The sequence below is a fragment of the Eulemur rufifrons genome, chromosome 1 (assembly GCF_041146395.1).
Source record: "Eulemur rufifrons isolate Redbay chromosome 1, OSU_ERuf_1, whole genome shotgun sequence".
NCBI lineage: Eukaryota > Metazoa > Chordata > Mammalia > Primates > Lemuridae > Eulemur > Eulemur rufifrons.
In genome coordinates this window covers 1576182-1595687 of record NC_090983.1, presented here as the reverse complement: position 1 = coordinate 1595687, position 19506 = coordinate 1576182, and the positions used below count along the sequence as shown (strand labels likewise).

Sequence of the window (19506 nt, the reverse complement as noted above, 5' to 3'; positions counted from 1 at the left end):
CGGGGCTGAGCGATCAGCGTGCGTCAGCTCGCTTGCCCCGCACGGCACGCCAGAGGCAGCTTCCACGTCGCCACTTCACGCGTGGCCGGTCTCTCGAGGAGTGTCTCTCCGGGGGAGAAGACAGCCCTCACCCACCCCCAAGGCCTAGGTCTGAGGTCTCAAGAAAGGAGCAGTGATCTGCCCTGGCCACGGGTCCTGGGGGCTTCCCTGCCCCCCCAGAGGTGGCCAGGCCTGCCTGGCGGGGTCAGAGTGGCCCCTGGGAGCCCCGCTCCCTCCTGGCACCGTCTCTCCGTCGCCAGCAGCACTTACCCCGTTGCCTGTAAACACAGAGGATGCCTCAGCCTTTAAAACCAAAGCAACACAGCAAGCCATGGGACAACCAGTTCCCACCACCCTCCTGATCCTGCCCTCTCCAGGGTGACCTACCGCCTGCCACCCAGGCAGTGTCCTGAGGACACTCCGCCCTCACCACCCCAACCTTCCTGCTGCGTCTGGGCCGGGTGCTGAGGCCCCTCTGCTGGCTCTCGGGCCATGTAGCCTGGCCTGACTCGCGGTGCTCAGCGGGCCGGGGCTCTTCACCAGCCCTCCTGCTGGCAGAACGCTCCCCGAGACCCCCGCCTGACCACTCGCAGCAGGCCCACGCCCACCCTGACCCTAACACGCGCACGGGCCCCAGCAGGATGAGTCCATGGTCGCTCCCGACAGCCACACCCGTTGCACGTGTTCTTGTAACTGTAGAATTTAATTAAAGCCTATGAAACTGACTGAGTCTGAGTCTGAAAGGAAGATCTGCTGTTCTATTAAAACTAGGTTGATGTGCTTCGGAACAATTTGGTAAAGGTGAGTTGCTAAAATAAAGTCTGTGGAAATAGGTGTGGGCGAGCCACCTGTAGATCTGTTGGGGAAGAATTCTGTCTTCCCACTGGTTTTTATGCTTTTAAAAAAACCTAAAAAATGAGTTTCTTCTAATATAAAAGAATTTGAGATCTAATGAAAAGCATAAGTTAAATGATATCGAACTCTCTGTTAATATGAAAGTCAGAATAACGGCTTCGTTTCAATGTGCAAACTGCAAACAGATTTCATAAATACGCTCAGACCGGGCTGCACAGGCTTCCCTGCATCACCACTCCTCGGAAGTCTCTCCGGAGCAACCTTCTGGGATCATTCTACACAACAGTAAATCAAGTTAAACCTGAGGACCACCAGAAGATATTCATGAATAAGTACGCCTGGGGCTCCCAAATTAAAGCCTTTATTTACACCGAGGTCCATTTATGAAGAGCAACGTCCCATCCTAGAACCCCGAGGCCCCACATCGCCCGGCCACCGCCACCTGCCTGATCCACACCGCAGGTGAATCTCCCCACGCCGTCCGCGCTCGCGCCACCTGCTCTCGCCTGGCGTCACACACACAAGTCTGAAGGAGAAGTAATGGAACAAACACCTGCACACGCACCACCAGGTGAGGATGCAGAACATCCCGGGGCCCTGGGGAGCCCACGCCCCCACCCCTCCCCACCCCCATAACCGTCCCCTCAACGCCCTCGTGTCACAGAAGCCTCCCACAGTGCTCTGTGCAGCTTTGAAAACCTGAGAAGCGAGAGCCGTCCTGGCCGTGCAAGGAGAGGGCAAGGCTGCCCCTGTAAGTGGGGTCCTGGGAAAGGGAGGGCGACCACCTCGGGGCCAGCCCCAGCCCCTCTCACCCAGACTAGCGAAATACCTGCGGGACGTTCCTCAACCTCCCACCTCTGCCCCCACCGTCGACGTTCAGCCTGACAAGCAGCAGGACCCTCTTAACTCGTGACTGAGACCACACTGCTCTCAAGGCACGGCAGATGCCACGGCCTCCACCAGCTCTCAGCTCACCTCCAGCCCCACCTGCACCTGCCCCGTGGTACCTGGCCACGCTGGTCACGCTGGCCACGCTCGCCACGTCAGGCTCTCCGCGGTCCCAGGACAACATGCCCAGCTGCCCCACCTTACTCAGAACCGGTGCACCTGCCCCCTGGCCCGAGGGGAGGCTGCTCCCCCTGCCTCGGTGCCTGACGGTCTGCCCCCACGACAGCTCCCGCCCCTCCAGCCGTTGCGCCCCAGCCCCAGACGTCCCGTTGCCTGTTTGTTTGCCATCTGCCCCCACCAGGATGAAAGCTCCTTGCGGGCAGGCTTGGCTTCGCTCCCTGGGGCAGCCCAGGCTACCGCAGTGCCTGGCACAGCACACACCTGCCCGGGGATAAACTCGCGGTAAAGTACCGAGATGAGGAAGTCCTGGGGTTGGGGCTGTCTGTCATGTCACGCTTAGCAGCGCGTCTTAGCGGCTGTCACTCCCAGCATCTCAGAGCTCCTGAGACGCCTGACTGTATCTTCTAGACAGAACTCTCTGATTATAATAAAAGGCAAAAATTCTTTCATCAGCAGGTTTCCCGTCTGTGCCCTGCGGGTCGGGGATGTGACAATTCTCCATCCCAGGGGACTGTTCACTGGGCAAACACCTACGGAGCACATGACACCGAGAATTTCTAATTCGGACGGATCCTCTGCAGAAAGGATGCGGGAAGAACCAGCACCAAAATAGGCTTTCAGATTATAAAGAGAAACAGAGGAGCCTTCCGTTTCCAGCACCACGGCAGCGCTGATATCCTGAAAAGCCTCTTGATACAGAATCTCTAGAAATGCTTTCAAACACACTGCTGAGCTCGGGAGAAATCACAAGGGGCTAAAAATGGAGAGTGCGCTGAAAACCAGAGTGGCTGGCTGAAGCCACAGCTGCCCTGGGACAGTCTAAGAGCTGCCTGGGAGCCAGAAGACAAAGCCTGGAGTCCCTGAGAGGGCCACGCCCTCGGTGAAGGGAGGACAGAAGAGTCTCCGCTGCAAACTCATGACCAGAGCCTGTCCCCACGGGACTGGGGGACTCAAACTCACACCAGGGCCTGGAACACCACACGCAACAAAGGCGCCATAAATCCCTGCTCCTCAGGAATCCGAGGGCCTCGCAGCGGCAAACGGTCCTTCCAGTGGGGCTGTCAGTCAGCAAACAGCGCGATGCCCAGTTAAACACAATGCCTGGACGTGCTACACAGAAGTAGTGTTTGTCAACGGGCATCAGTGTTTCCCGTGGAATCTGCCCCAGGAGGGGCTCGCTCTCACCAGGCGCCCGGGATGAGCCCGAGACAGGAGCACAGCACCCAAAGTCTCCCAAGGCAGCGAGGGAGACGAGCCGCCCCAGTAAGAGCAAGAAACGATGGCAAAACCGACAGACACTGCTGGCTACAGGAAGAAAGTAACTGTTTAACGTGTTTAAAGAGAGAAGCAGGGTAAATCCAACATAAGCAAGGAGGAAGACCCTATCGGCAAGAATCAGAAGGCACCGGCATAAATAAACAGCAGCTCAAATCCAGACCCATCTTGCTAAACTACAAAACACCAAAGACAGAAATATCAGGAAAATCTTAAAAGAGAAAAGGAAACTAAAATACTTAATTAAAACAAAGTCAAAGCACGACTCCCTTTTCCAAGAATCCGAAGTGCTGCCTAACAGCTTCCAACCACACACACAGACAAGCTCAGCAGCGGCCACGTAACATGCACACTGCGCGAGGACACAACCACGCCTGGGACACGCGGACCGCCGCCCGCCTCTGCGTGTCTGCGTGGGCACGGCACCCGCGCACCTCGAGTTTCCCATGAAATTATGAGGCATGTTTTCAGCCATTTTTTTACCTTTGTAACATTATTTGGGATTATATAAACTTCTCAAGTTGTTGGTGGAAACTGGCTAAAACACATATTTTCAACATGTTTTAAAAAAAAATCTAGGAAGTGAGAAACTGCCTACCGGGTATCGGCTTCTAAGGACCACTGCCGTGAAGGATCGCCCCACGGCCTCCTCTGTTCCAGAAAATAAGTGGCCGTAAAACATTCCCTGCCCCATTATGAAAAATCCCTTCTCTTCTGAAATGTCTGTCCCCAAACAGCGCCTGCTCCCCGTGCAGCAAACCAGCGACCTGCCATTCGCACCTGGGGACCAATCAGAAGGTCCCCCCCATTTCCTACGCCTGATGGCGCGCCTGCCGGTCCCACACCAGCTGGGGCCCTCGTCTCTGCGCCTGCGACACGACGCGCCCCCTGCGCCCTGCCGGGTGGGCTCCCTGTTCCCTGCACCCTGGCAGGTGGGGTCCCTGCTCCCTGCACCCTGGCAGGTGGGCCCCCTGCTCCCTATGCCTTGCCGGATGGACCCCCTGCGCCCTGCTGGGTGGGCTCCCTGCTCCCTGCACCCTGGCAGGTGGGCCCCCTGATCCCTATGCCCTGCCGGGTGGGCCCCCTGCGCCCTGCCAGGTGGGGTCCCTGCTCCCTGTACCCTGGTGGGTGGGGTCCCTGCGCCCTGCCGGGTGGGCTCCCTGTGCCCTGGCGGGTAAGGCCCCCTGCTCCCTGGCGAGTGGGCTCCCTGCGCCCTGCGCCCTGCCGGGTGGGCTCCCTGCGCCCTGCCGGGTGGGCTTCCTCGCCCTCACCTCTGACAAAGGCTGGTTTCATTTTCTCTAGCCACTCACCTTGTGCAATGTACACAAGACAAACCCTTTCAAAAAAGCTTGATTTCTGTCAGATCTTTATTCACTATTTCTTTCTGTAACACGTAACCCTAGAAAACAGTATTTAATTTGATGGCAATTCAAACTTCACGGTACTTCTTACTAAACCTCAGAACCTCAAACTCTGACCCAACCAGACACCACTCCAACAGCCCGATTTCCCCGAGGCCTCAGGGAGCAGCAGGTGTTTAGGGAGCGAGGCCTCCCCGCCCCCGTGCAGTCTCTTCTGGGGAGACAGACCCTGTGCTGGTCCCCTCAACACGTTTCCCACCTTTCTGAGTCGGGCCCACTGTCCCCAGCGGAGCTCAGCAGGAATGAGAAGGAAAGAACGCAGTCTTAAATGATCACGGACTAACTACATTTTCATGAAAATCTGCCTTCATACCACACCATTAGTATTTGCTTCCAAAAGAAGAAAGTGGGGGCCGGGCGCGGTGGCTCACACCTGTAATCCCAGCACTCTGGGAGGCCGAGGCGGGAGGATCGCTTGAGCTCAGGAGTTCGAGACCAGCCTGAGCAAGAGCGAGACCCCTATCTCTACTAAAAATAATAATAAAAAAAAAAAAAATAAAAAGAAAGAAAGAAAAAAAGAAGAAAGTGGTAAAACTAGGTTTTACAGTTAGGGTTTTACATTTTTCTCCTGCTCTTGGGGAACGTGTGCCTGAGGAGAAGCAGTGACGTGAAGCTCGAAGCCAGGCCTGTGGTACCCACTCCCTGCTCAGGGCTGTGACGGGGCCGCTGAGGCCAGAAGGCAGCCCCACCCGCGGGGCCCTGAGCACAGCTCGGGAGGACGGGGGACGGGTCCCCCTGTGCCCACAGACGCGGGAGGACGGGGGACGGGCCCCCCCGTGCCCACAGACGCGTGTCCAGAAACAGCCCCTGCAGCCTGGGTGGGGGCTTTGGAGAGAATCTCCCCAGACCTTGTGAAATCTACAGAGGGCCTTTGCCATGCAGCTCTGCGTCCCCACAACGCCATTTCTAGAAGGAAATCTGCTGACCATTGTTGCTGTGTCTCTAATGGACAAAGGCAATTCTGTGAATTAAGAGAAATTACTGTTTAATTTCAACTTACCAGTTTTCCATGTCAGGCAACTTAATTTTTCTTTAGAAAATTTTCTCTAAATGGTCACCCAATTCTTACTCCACAGACAAGTACGAAGCCTACGGTAAACCCGGTGACTTTCTGGGAACAGGGAAGAGTGACCTTCCGGTGCAGAGAGCCGACCAACACAGCCTGGGACAGGGGGTCGGGGTCAGCGTCAGCAGCGGCAGGTCACGTGACAGCGGGGACGCTCGATGCTGCACCCTAACCTATCAATGCCACAGCTCAGAGGTGCTCAGGAGACACGGTGACGCGATGTCACACGGTATTCTAGACGGGGTCTTGGAACAAAAAAAGGACATGAGGGAAAAACTAAGGACATCTGAATAAGGGTGGATTTTGGTTACAACAGCAACACGTTCTCAGTCTTGGTTCATTATCTTTCTATTCTTGTCATTTTCTAAAGTTTGAAATATCCCAAAATAAAAAACAGTTAAAATGAAGATCAAAAAAAGACCATTTTAAATAAGGACGAGAATTTGTTGCCAACAAATGGTAACAGGCCTGCCGGGGAACACCGCGGGGACAGACACCCCCAGCTCTACGTACAGAAACAGGGGCAAGGAGGGTGTTTCAAGGAGAAAGGAATTCCTTCGCTAGAACGAACACACACAGCAACCCCAGCCCCTTCGGAGCAGAAACCACCGACCGGCTGCCACAGCCCGCCCGCTGGCCAGCCTCCCGCGCGCCCGGGTCTTACCTCTCGGAATTTATCGAAGACACGTCTACTCTGGTGAGCGCCAATTGTGATTTCCGGGAGATAGACAGGGAAGGCTGTGTAATTCAGCACGTCCAGCTTGTTCTGAACCCTAAAAAATAAGACAAATATGGATCACACCAAACCATCAAAATAAACATAATAAAATAAACTTAAGTCTGCTTTTCTAAAAAATCTAAATAAAAAATTCACACATTCAAATAAACGCTGTTTACTGCCGAGCAGTCATCTCCGAAGCAGAACCTTCATCCCAAAGGCCATTGGGTCTATTTGGAGCTGCTTTTTTGAAATTTCTTTCCGCATCCGAGGTAGAGTGTGTTAAAAGTCTCCTTGCCTACAGGTGACAACGCTTTGGGAATGAATACAGTTCTGGGAACACAAGAAAGCTGTCAAAGTGTGCTTTAAACACAGGCAGGGCAGGAATGAGGAGCTACCGCAAACAGCTGCATCAGAGTGCCAGGCACACAGGACGCCCCTGAACATCTGCAAGGGTAACGAGTCCGAAGGGACCGAGCAGCGAGTACTGAAGTCCCTCGGGGTGCAGGCCAGTGCCCTGCCGCTCTGTTCCAAACGCTGAGGCTGCCTGAGGAGCGGCGCTGACAGAGGCCCCTGCACGGTCCCCTAGGCCACCCCAAGCCCGCTGTCTGCCTCTCCATGGCCCCGGCACCCACAAATACAGATCACAGGACACTCTCCTTTCACCACTTCTTTTGCTGAATGCTAAAATATTTATACTTTGTTACAATCTGCTTATTATATCTTAAATTAAATTTAGTCAGAATATAACCATTATACTTAAAGATGAAAAGCATTATCTGAGGTTTTAGGAAAAAAACATTAAAATAAAGCCTCCTTTCTTAAGGGCTCAAACCAAAGAAAATAATTATTTTCAATGGCCACTTTCCCCTTAGTGAGTTATAAGAGCAGGAGATGTTTCTTGTTTGTAACGGCTCCAGTGGAAACCCCGTGACTGCGCCTGGCTCTCAGCCAGACTCTGCGAGAGTCCAGGCCTACCACGCAACCCAAGGCTGCTCCCCACGGCACCTGCACAGACTCTGCCACAAACAGAACCACCCAGCTGGAACCCAAGGCTCACGGGGTCCACGGATTGCGCTTCCCTGGGGAACCACGGAGACCTGAGGACCCGCGACAGGTGACAGAGTGGACGAAGGCAAAGCATGCCACGAGTTTCCTGCTAAAATCCACGTCACTCACACACGGTTAACAATCCAATGACCCAAACACTATTCCAAGAAACCGCTGCCAGGCTAATTGAGTTTCCACATGGTTAGGCAAATGGCTGTCATGTCCATACGCAAAGATAAGATTGTTTTCTTAGTTTTAATATTAAGTCGGTTTTACCTGCCTGAAAATATTCAAATATTTAAAAAAAAATTCAAGCAAGCAAATCAGAAGTTTGAAAAGGGTAAAAAGTCGTTGCATTTTGTACAGCTGCACTGTCTGGCTGTTGCCAGAAATGCAACGTGGGTGCCATTAAACTTCACAGCACGGAAGCACATCGCTGACATCACTGTTCCAGGCTTGCGCACGGCTCCCCTTTCCAGAGTGGGAACGCTGTCAGCCTTCCTCATGCGTCTTCCCAAAACGCCTGTGCCTGTGCCAGTAACGTATGAGTGCGTGTCTTCTTGTTAACACAAACAGAGGTATTCTCGGTTATATATAGGTAATTTTGTGAAGTTATCTCACAATAAAAATTTCAACTAAAAATGAAGTTCATATTTTAAGTGTTAACAAATATCAGGGTAGAAGGGGTGATGTGGTTTTCTCTACAGTTCGGAAAACCTAAGAAAATGCTGGAAAATGTGAAAGAAATCAATGGGCTGGAGCATGTGCGGACCAGAGAGCAACAGCGCCACCTATGCGCCATCGGTCAGAATGACGCGGAACCCGGAAAACCTCCACGCAGGCTCCCTGAACTATTTCTGAAGATTGGAAAGATAATCTGCTGCAACTATTCTACGACTTATTTAAAGTTGGTTAAACTGCTCTTTCAACTTATTACGATGAGCTTAAATGATGACTATTAAGAGCCAGTAAACCCCCAAACCTTAACCTCTCATGAACTGTGGAGACTGAAGATAAACAAGGAACAAAGACACCAGGAAGCCTTTTATGACTCAGGAAGCAAAACGCAGAGAAACAAAACACTCTGTTCACAGAGCACTTAGTTTAATTAAGAAGAAATCAAAACTGACTGAGAATAATATATCCTCTTCATATCACAAGCTAACGTGTCCAAATAAGATAAAATGTTCTAGAGCATGGGCTTACAGTATGAGGTACTCTGCCACATGTTTTAAAACAAAAGAGGCAGGAAAACAAAAAAAAAATAAAATGGTAAATTATGTTTTATGACTCAGAACTGTTTCCCAATTAACAAAATATCTATACTTTCTCCTGAAACCCCTCCAAAGCCTATTTTTCAATTTCTCCAGAACTTCAAAGTTCTGTTTGCAACACTATACTTACACCAAACTCACAGGCTGGAGCACATGTCTGTAGCACTAAAATTTCATGTTAAAAAGATGTTCTCCAGGAGCTACACGAAAAGTCTCAGTAACGAAGCAAGAGGATGCGTGAAGCCCCAGGCGCTGAGCAGGCAGGCAAGGTGGGGTCGGGGGCCTGGCGGCAGGACTGACGCCAAACGAGCAGGCACCTCAGCAAGGGACCACCGTGGCTGGGAACACAAAACACTGTCGGGACGGAGAGCTGCAATTACTGCCTCTCAGTGTGAGCGTCCACACACACACAACATAATTACACACCGCCACACGTAACTGAGATGGTACAAAAATGCTCTAAACCAATCATCTGGTCAGGTTCCGGACGAAATGAGTAGAGCTGGCAAATGGCATGTTTACAATAATTATCTTGGAAAATTGGTCATAATTTTCACTTGAGTCCTCCAAATTGAGAAATGGTACACACATGAAAACAGACACAGTTGCCATTGTAACTGTTACGAAACTCCCATGGGGGAGGAAGAGGAGCAAAATGTCAGGAGCAGGAGAGAACAAAAGCATTTATAGCAAACCAAAACACTTAACTGAATGGCGTCATTTCTAAACTTTGAGGGAATTACAGAATCCTTCTCTGTGCTCTGATAACCAAAAAGCTAAATAACTATCAAAATCATGATTTTAAGATGTGAATTTTGGACATGGTATAGAATAATAAAATCAACACACATTTCAGATGACCAGAAAATGTCACTGTACCCCAGCGGGAGGTCAGCCCGTCAGGCACACGCCCTCGTCTCGGTGGTTTATGGACGACACACTCTGCCCAGCAGGAACTGACACTAACAAGGATCACGTGTAAATCCGCATCGATAATGGCCTGCTAGAGTTAAGGGAAAGTTTTTGAGGGGAAAAAAGAAAGGTGAGCACGGCCAGGCTTTGAAGACTGCTACGATGTGCAGGTAACTCGGGCAGGTTAGGGCGGAGGGGACCCGGGAGATGGCTGGGATCCAGGCAGAAGAGGCAGAACCGGGCAAGTGACCAGGATTCTGGATTAATCCTGGGAAACAGAATTTGAACCTATGACTAAACAAAGATAAACCACTGAAGAATTCTAACAAAGAGAAAACAGGGTTACTGTGACCTTTTTTGAAAATAAACCTGGTGGAGGTGGAATGAAGAAATATCTAAGCGGAAAAATGGAGGCGGAACGAGGGAACCCTCATGGCAGCAGGAACAAGAAAGAGGTGAGAGGAGGAACCACTGAAAATGGAACCCTCGACCTTCAGGGTGGACCCAGGCGGGGCCCGGGGGTCAGTGGGGAAAGGAGATCCAGCTGGGACTGTGGCTGACGGGTGGGCCGCGACCCCCCCCCCAGGACTCAAGCCTGCACGATGGCCGCAGGGAGTGCTCGGTGGCCCGCGGCACAGGACCGAAGAGAGGGCACAGGGGACCAGAAGCTCTACCAGTTTGAGAGGGCGGGTCCTGCACACAGCTGTCACATGACCTTGGCAGGGCAGGGCTTTGAGCTGTGGTTTCACTACCTGTAAAATGAGGTCCCCGCCCCCCCCCTCCCCCCGCGTAAAAGTGCTGTGGAGCAGAGGAAATATTTCCAAATACCTTCCAGGTACGGAGCTGACACTTAAACTGTTAACTACGAGGTTTCAGACGAAAAGGTGGGACACGACACAGCAGCTGAAGGATGGGATGGAAGTTTGCTCTAAGCAAGGTTCCGATGATAGAGTAAGGACCGACAGGTGTGGTGGTGACGCCTGTAATCCCAGCTACTTAGGAGGCTAAGGCAAGAGGACTGCTTGAGCCCAGGAGTTTGAGACCGGCCTGGGCAACACAGCAAGATCCCATCTCAAAAAGGAAAAGAGAATCAGTAAAGATATGAACAACCTGAACACCACTATCAACCAGCTTGACCTAACTGACATTTCCAGAACATTCCATACAACAGTAGAATCTACAGTCTTTTTTTCTTTTTTTTAAAGACAGTGTTTTACTCTGTTGCCCGGGCTAGAGTGCCGTGGTGTCAGCCTAGCTCACAGCAACCTCAAACTCCTGGGCTCAAGTGATCCTCCTGCTTCAGCCTTCTGAGTAGCTGGGACTACAGGCATGCGCCACCATGCCCAGCTCATTTTTTATATACATATTTTTAGTTGTTGAGCTAATTTCTTTCTATTTTTTTAGTAGAGACGGGGTCTCACTCTTGCTCAGGCTGGTCTCGAACTCCTGAGCTCAAACAATCCGCCCGCCTTGGCCTCCCAGAGTGCTAGGATTACAGGCGTGAGCCACCGCGCCCAACCAAGAAGCTACAGTCTTCTTAAGCTCAATGGCAACATTAACAGGGACAGAAAACATTCCTGGCCACAAGAACACCTTAAACCTACAAGGAGAGAAGTCACAGACAGCATGTTCTCAGACCACACACAGTACAGCACGACATATTTAGAAACACAGGAACACACAGCAGAACCTGACGAAACTGGTGATCCTGGCACCCGACAGCAGAATCGCAGGCTGCTCACGTCACTTTGGACTTTTGCTCCCACTTTCTATCGTAAGTGGGTGAGCCTCTGACCTCCAGTCCCCTTTGTCCTGCCGCCATTTCCGCTTCCTCACCACCCCCCCAGACTAAATTCCACTACGCGTGCTCAGCTCTCTTGCCCTCTCTCGTACTCACGTGGCAAAACCCACTCTTGTTAAAATCCGAGGCTCTGCCACCGTGCAGAACCACGTTCCTGGGTTCAGATCTGCCTTCCCCACCGGAAGTGTGTCTGTCAGAAGCCTTTCCCTCGTCACACGCAGAGCAGGCCCACACTCCTGCCCTTGGCTTTGGCAGGTCCTCCTTGGAGGCTGGCCCTGGGCTGACTTCTGGACGCTCTAAGAAGTGCCCATGCTGACAAGGCTGGGCAGGGAACTGCAGCACGCCGGGTGCAGCGTGATTTATGGTGAACACCTGCCTTCTCTCTGGGAGTCTGGATTTGAGTCGTTGCCTACGTGACCAGTCACCAGTAACAATTCTGCACACTGAGTGTCTACTGGGCCTTCCAGGCAGAAATGCTGCCTACATGTTAGTTACCGCATCTTTCTCTGCTAGGCAAAGCAGCTTGCTGTGCCCCGTGTCCCCTCACGGGAGAAAGAGCGCATCAAAGCCTGTGCGTGGATTTCTCCAGACTCCAGCCTGTCTTCTTCCCTACTGATCTGGCTGTGCACCCTCCAGCTCACTGTGACAAACCCTACTCCGCACAGAGATCTGCCGCAAGCCCAGCGGAGGGCGCCCGGAGACAGCAATCTGCAAGACAAAGGTCTAGACACTCGCCAGGTAAAGACCCCTACCTGGCTGAGGTGCTGGCCGAGATAAGGTGGCCATGGGACGCACGTGGGAGAGGAGGAAGCTATGGAAGCAAACTTGGGCACCCTGATCAGCTACACAAGTGAGGACTACAGGAACTCTGGGCGAGACTGTTTCTTTCCGCCTCTACTTGATATGAGAAACAGCTGTGGCAAGGAATGGTCATCACTGCACAGTGACATGCAGCTGCACCATCCCACGGACGGACACACGTTTTCACTCTGGACAGAAGACAACAGTGAACGTGACCAGCCCCTGCATCCCCTGGGTGGACAGTCGAGGTACTTTACACGTGCCCCTTCAGACCTGCTCTGCACCCCTCTCCGAGGCGCTCTGTGCCAGAGGGGCGGGCCCCTTGCACCCGTGGGCTCCACGGCCCTCTGACTGCAAATGCAGCTGGCAGAGGTGCCATCAAAGGCCCAGGTTCTGTTCTCCCAGGTCCTGCGTGCAGGGCCCCCTCGTATCTGGGGCTCCAGCTTATGCTGGGCAGCCCCTCCCACAGCTGCAACGTCACCCTGGATTCCGATGAGCAGGCCCCTCCCCTGACGGCCAGGTCTCCACTGCGGACGGCCGGGTGGCTCCCTTCCCTGCCCTGGCAAGTGGTCCCTTCACTAGAGTCTCCGCCATCATCTGGCCAAATGTGCCATCGGCTTCCTACCAGGACCCCAACAGAGGTGGCTAAAGCTGGACTTTGGGGAAGAGAAAGAGTTGAGGCCGATTCAGAAAGTCACACTGAGGGGAGTGCACGGTGAAACCTTCCCCCGGCTTTCCTGTGACACTGAGTCTGTTCACACGGGTGGGCAGATTCTTCTGGTCTTCCCAGCCGTGCACTACATATGACAGACTACACGACAGCCGTCCCTCAGGTTACCATGGAGCTGAAAACGCCGATGGCAACGCCACAGCTCAGCGCCTCACCCGCGCTGGTGGTGATGATGTGGACAGACCCACCGCACCGCCACCACGTGCATGCGTCATTCTTGATCACGATGGTGACTGTTCCTGCTTTGTGTGTTCTCTATACTAGACTTTTTATTATTAGAGTACTTATAAAAAAAAAACTAGCTGTAAAACAGCCCCAGGCAGGTCCTTCAGGAGGTATCCGGAAGGCATCGCTGTCACCGCAGATGACAGCTTCATGCCTGTCACTGCCTCTGAAGACCCTCCGGTGGGACCAGACGTGGAGGTGGAGACGGTGAGACTGATGCTCCCAACGCCGTGTGGGCCTAGGCTCACGCATGTGCTCATGCCTTCAATTTTTCACAAACAAAATTAAAAGAATAAAAATAACTTAAAAAATAGAAAATAGCTTATAGAATAAGGACGTAAAGAAAATATTTTTGTGCAACTGTATAGTGCATATGATAAAAGAGTCAGAAAACAAAAAATTTAAAAGTTTATGAAACAAAAAGTTACAGTAAGCTAAGGTTAATTTATTACTGAAGAAAGAAAAATACTGTTTACAAATGTAGCACCGGCAGCCTGGTGTCCAGTGTTTATGACGTGTGCAGGAGCGCACAGTGATGTCCCTGCACAGCCACTCACCGCTCACCCGCTCACTCACGCAAGAGTGACTTCCAGTCCTGCAAGCTCCGTTCACGGTACGCGCCCTATAAAGATGCACCATTTTTTAATCTTTTGTACAGTATTTTCACTGTACCTTTTCTATGTTAGATACACAGATACTTGATACTTTGTTGCAACTGTCTTCAGTGTGGAGCACGGTCACAGGCTGTGCAGGTTTGTGTCCCAGGAGCCGCAGGCCACACCGCCCAGCCTCGGTGTACAGGAGACGGGACCATCTAGGTTTGTGCAAGTGCACTGTGATGTCTGCGCAGTGACAAAACTGCCTAGCAACGCGTTTCCCAGCATATCCCCGTCGCTAAGTGAAGCAGGACTGTACATACAGCGTGGTGCTACACCCTGCAGGGCGGGTGGGCACATCGCTCAGGCCAGCCCTCCCACCAAGGGGCGAGGCACGCTGGGAATCTGAGTTACAACAAACCGGTAAGTGGCACCGGCTCAGACACAGGAAAAAAAGGACGGAGGACCCTGTCGGTCACTGTCTTCGGATGGCGGCGTTCAACTACACTGCGAATTTCTGTAACGTATGAACTGACGATAACAAATGTAAATTATGTCTGAGATCAGGAAAAAAAAATTTCTAAATTAAAAACCAAAACAAATAAGGTAGCAAAGTATATAAGCACAAAACTATTAACAAGAAACGTAAGATAATCATGCACCTATGATTAGAGTATAAGATACTATGTATCTTTGCATGTATCACAATATAGCAGCTAAAACTTTTTAGTGCTTATGATATATACTGTCCTAAGCCCTTCAAACCATTCATGCGTTTAATCCTCACGACAGCCCCATGAGGCTGGTTCTGTTTCTCCCTGCCTCACAGTGAGGGGACTAGACACACGCCACGCCCCCCCCCCCCCCGCCCCCCGCCCCCCGGCCCAGGGCCACAGCGGCAGGTGGACGGCTGAGCACCTCTGGGATCCCTCGGACCTGGTCATGCAAAGGTGAGTCTTTGCTATGAAAATCATCCTCTTTTCAGAAATACACATACTCCTTTTATCTTCCTCTTGAGACCTGCTCTCTCTCCTTCATTCTGCTTACGCACGCCTGTCCTCAGGTTAAAATTACTTGGAATATGCCGGTGTTTACCGGCCTCCACCACAGCTCCCGGTGGAGCACACACTGACCTTGCAAGGACAGCCTCACAGGGACCCTGACTGACCTCACAACGCAGAGAAACCTCAGTCCAGACAGCTCAAAGGACTCCACGAACTTCTGGGCGGTCACCCTGCCGCCGAGCCGCTCACAGCCCCCAGGAGAGAATGTGCCGTCCGTCCACAGTCGGCACTGGGGCCCTCGCCAGCATCTCGGGCTCGGGCTGTTTACTCGGAGGCCAAGGGCAGTGCTCTGCATCTGCACTCCCTTCCCCAGGAACAGTTTAGGAGCAAAGGAAGGTGTTGTGTTTGTTTTACTTTTTGATGGAATATGTACTAGATTCTTTTAAAAATACTTTCTAGAGAGCCAATCATTTCAGCAAGCTACTTTTACTTAGACTGAGACGATTTTACACAGTAGTGAGTATACAGAATATAACATGAAATCTATACTTGCTTTTGTTTTCTCTTTAGTAAGTATAGCCTAGCATTCGACTTTAATGCCATGATTTTACAGATGAAGAAACTACGGCAAAGTGACTTGTCCCAAGCCACGTGGCCATCTGACGGCTGACCCGACCCTCGCCCAGCTCCTCAGTCCGGCAGGGGCCCCCACGCCACGCCCACCTCACTCATCTGTCAGTACCCAGACAACTTGCTCGAAAACGGATTTTGCAAACACTACTTGAACAGTGTGCTGGGAATTAACAACCTAATTAGACTGACTGTTTTCATGTAAATCTATCTTTTGCTTATTATTGCTGTACTAAAAACATCAACGAGAAGTCACCTGGTCACTACACATTCCCTTTAGCCCCCACTTCGATCAGGGAGCTGTGGGCTACGCGTGCAGTGAGCCAGCTGTCCCTCGGGCTGCCCTGGGACGGCTACACCCACCCGGTGGGAAACAGGGCTGATCCCGCCCACGCCGAGAGGACCCCAACACCACTGCAAAGGCACCAGCGCCCAGAGCCGGGCACGGGCCACCCTGCGCAGTCACCAATGCCCTCACATCGCCACTGACTTCCAAACCCTGGCGGGAGAAAGCCGAGTGCTCAGGCGACCCCCGAGCCTGGCCGGGCCGGGCGAGGCACCGCGTAGGTGCCACTGCACCTCACGACGTCGTCCCCCGGGCTGAGTGCGGGGCCGAGGCCAGGCCTGAGAACAGTGCCCTGGGCCGTGGGGTCAGGCTGGGCGCTCAGGACGTGACACAAAAGGCGGACCCCAAAACAGCTACTCATGCTTCCTCCATTATCAAAAGTTAAAGAACCTTAAATATTCAAATTTTCTGATCTATAGATGAACAGAACTATAATACAACAGTATTTTCACTACAAAATCATCCCTGAATTTTGTAGAAATTCTGGCCCTAAAAAATCAAATTCACTCACTCCGGATACACCTCCTGAGCCCCGTTCGGTGGGGCCCGTCCCAGGCACCGGCCGCTGCAGAAGACGAGTTTCCTGCGTGCCTGGAGCCCACCTAGTGTGGCCCGTGTGCTAACACCCGACTGGAAACACAATCATTCCAAACTCCCGTGCGCTTCTGTATGGCAAGCGCAGCCGGTGCGCTGCGTGCTGCTGTCGGGACCTCCCGACCCAACAGAACTCACAGCATTCGCAGGTTGTGAAAAGTGCGGTCGTCCTGGTCCAGCCACGGCCCTTTGTCATACTTGAGATATTCAATGTCCTCCACCACCTAAGACAGAGAAAAATTCCCATTTACACAGAGAACCTCATTTTAGAAATTTAAGTTAGGTAACATTTCAGTACGTTCACATTGCTGTAATATGCTATGAATATCTGCAGGAAGAACCACACCACGGAAGTCAAAAGGAACATCCAGGGGGGTGACCTGCAGTGAAATGGGGACCGAGTGCTTCCCCGCCACAGCCGTGCCTCGCTGACACTCCCGACTACAGGGCGATACGAAACGATACAGGGCAGGTGAGGGAAAGAATCAAGACTAGAGGGGAAAATCCTCATTGCTTAGACAGAATCCTCATCGCTTCCCAAGTAACTTCACTCCGGAAGGCAAGACCTGGCCCCTCAAAGTGACACAGGAACCAGAACAGAAGCACATTTCCTAGCGAGACCCAATGACCCAAGTCCCCCAGCCCCACAGCTGACTGTCTACACAGCACAGACTTCCAGAGGGGTCCGTGGAAAACATGCCAAACTCAGGGACTCTCTTTAGTTTCAAGAATTTGAGCATATTCTATAATGAACTCAAGTAACATAGTGTTAGACACAAAATACACTATTCTTCTAAGATACCTGCCGTCTAAACAGTCTATCAGAGGTATACAAATAATCTAAAAACAAGCAAATGAGCATCCCGGAAACAGAAGGCTGGGAAGAAAACAAAATGTAATGTAATCAGTCCAAGCAGAATGAACCAGGGCTCCAAAGAACCGCAGCCGGCAGCAGCAGAGCCGGCACCAGGCTTCCACCTGAAAGGAGAAAGCTGTTTTCTGCTACAAAAAGAAACTCACACAGGTAACTTTCCTCTCATCCTCCTGCTGAGCAAGTGAAGTGTGTTTGTTGCTAGAGTGGTCAACTCTGCAAAGCTGTATCTGCTACGAGGGCACGACCTACACCTCAACCCCAGATCCTAAAACTTGTGTTTTCTTCTAGAATTTTTATACTTTGTTGTTTTCTTTTAGTAGTTTAATGCTTAATATATAAAATGCAATTTAAAGACTTGTTCATTAACAAACAGATGTTAAGCTCCCTCAGTACCATTTAAGAAATAATCCATTTTCTTCTACTTCATTTTTTAAATTATCCTTCAAGGAACTGACTGTACCAAACTAAAGACACGAGCATACACACACATCTGTTTCTGGATTCTGTTTTGTTCCATTAAGCTATTTATTAATTCTTGCACTATCACCACAGTGCTTTCATCACTGTAATTTCATAGTCTGTTTTTGTATTTGAGAGGGCAAATGTTCCAGCATTATCCGCTTTCAATTTTTTTTTTTTTTTTTTGGTGGGGGGACAGCTATTACTCATTAAATCCCCGGGAGCCACACTGAGATTGACTGGACTTTCACAAATGCGCTCCCTAATTTAGGGAAAGCTGTTGTCTTTACGTGACTAAATCTTTCCCATTGACTAATCCAACTTTCAATTTGACCATCTGCTTAATAAACAGAAACACTGGAGCAGATGAGCCAAGGTTCTTTGCATTTTCTCATCCATCATTTTAAGATCATAAAATCTGAATTCTTCAAAGGAAAATCAAAACCTCGTGGCTGGGTCGGTACTACTTTTAGACTATTAAATACTGACGAATTTCTCGAGACCAGTGGGAATCAAACTGACGGTGCAACGTGCAAGACCCTCACACGTGGATCAGGATTATAAACTTTCAACCGCACTTCTCACCTTCACTGCGTCTTGAGCTTCCCGTGCGCTGTACCGTAACACCTCACACTTTTCACTGAAAGGAAAACAAGACGAAATTCAATGTGAACTTTTCTAAGCTGAAGTTAACGTACAAATGAACATATTGCACTGATGCCTCCTGACACAAATACTAAAACTTGTATCATCGCACGGCATAAACAAGGGGCACGTCCACATTTAGGTATCTTTACCCAGATGTAAGTGTGCGGAGCAAATAGATACTCCACGAAGTTACAAGCTTTTTATACTCAGACTGAAATCCACATAGGACCCCACGGCAGCAAACCTCACCAACGCTGCGGCCCACCTTCCACAGACCACTGGCTTAACTAAGTGAGTCAGTATGAAGTACTTCTATCAACTATCTTTACTGCTGATATAACTAATTCCAAAGTGCAGGAAAAAGGAAGTTGGCGAGCCCTATAATCGCTGTGCACACACCTGTGCCCCTGTAATCACTGTGCACACACGTGTGCCCCTGTAATCACTGTGCACACACCTGTGCCCCTGTAATCACTGTGCAACACACCTGTGCCCCTGTAATCACTGTGCACACACCTGTGCCCCTGTAATCACTGTGCACACACCTGTGCTCCTGTAATCACTGTGCAACACACCTGTGCCCCTGTAATCACTGTGCACACACCTGTGCCCCTGTAATCACTGTGCAACACACCTGTGCTCCTGAGCCTCCAGCGCGGGACTCAAAGGGTCCTCCCATCGCACAGTGTCTGCTTAGCGCAGCCAGATCACGTCTTTCTGTCGCAAAGACCAACGTGAGGGGTCAGGAACTGCAAGCACAGGGACCGCAACTCCACAGCGCTGGGCAAATAACTCACTGCACTTGCCATGAAGGTTGGGAAGTCAAGGTCACGCTAACTGCAGGACTTTCTGCATCTCCCCTCACCTGCCTGGAGCTACCCACTGCTCCTAGGCAGAGACGTGCCGTGCGACCAGGGGGCATCCCCGGCCTCCGCAGGCCGCACAGGGGAGCACTAAAGCCAAGTGTGCAGGGGACAAAGGCGCCCAAGCTCCCTGACGCCCGAGGGAGTGGGGTGGGGCAGGCACGGACACAACAGCACGTGTCCTCACACAGGAGGATGAAGGTCGCAGACTACTGCACATTCCTGACACACCTGTCACAGGCGTGGGCGTGAGAGAC

At 51.4% G+C, this 19506-nt stretch overlaps 1 protein-coding gene across 1 annotated transcript in view; it reads right to left on the bottom strand.

The window, feature by feature from the left end:
* NDUFA10 (NADH:ubiquinone oxidoreductase subunit A10) overlaps nt 1-19506 on the bottom strand; it is a 45368-nt gene that overhangs the window by 14295 nt on the left and 11567 nt on the right. Inside the window, exons 7-9 of the mRNA XM_069465496.1 lie at nt 18324-18378; nt 16544-16629; nt 6389-6497 (exon numbers count right to left, since the gene is read on the bottom strand). Coding sequence (XP_069321597.1) covers nt 6389-6497; nt 16544-16629; nt 18324-18378 — 250 coding nt within the window. The remainder of the gene's footprint in view (nt 1-6388; nt 6498-16543; nt 16630-18323; nt 18379-19506) is intronic.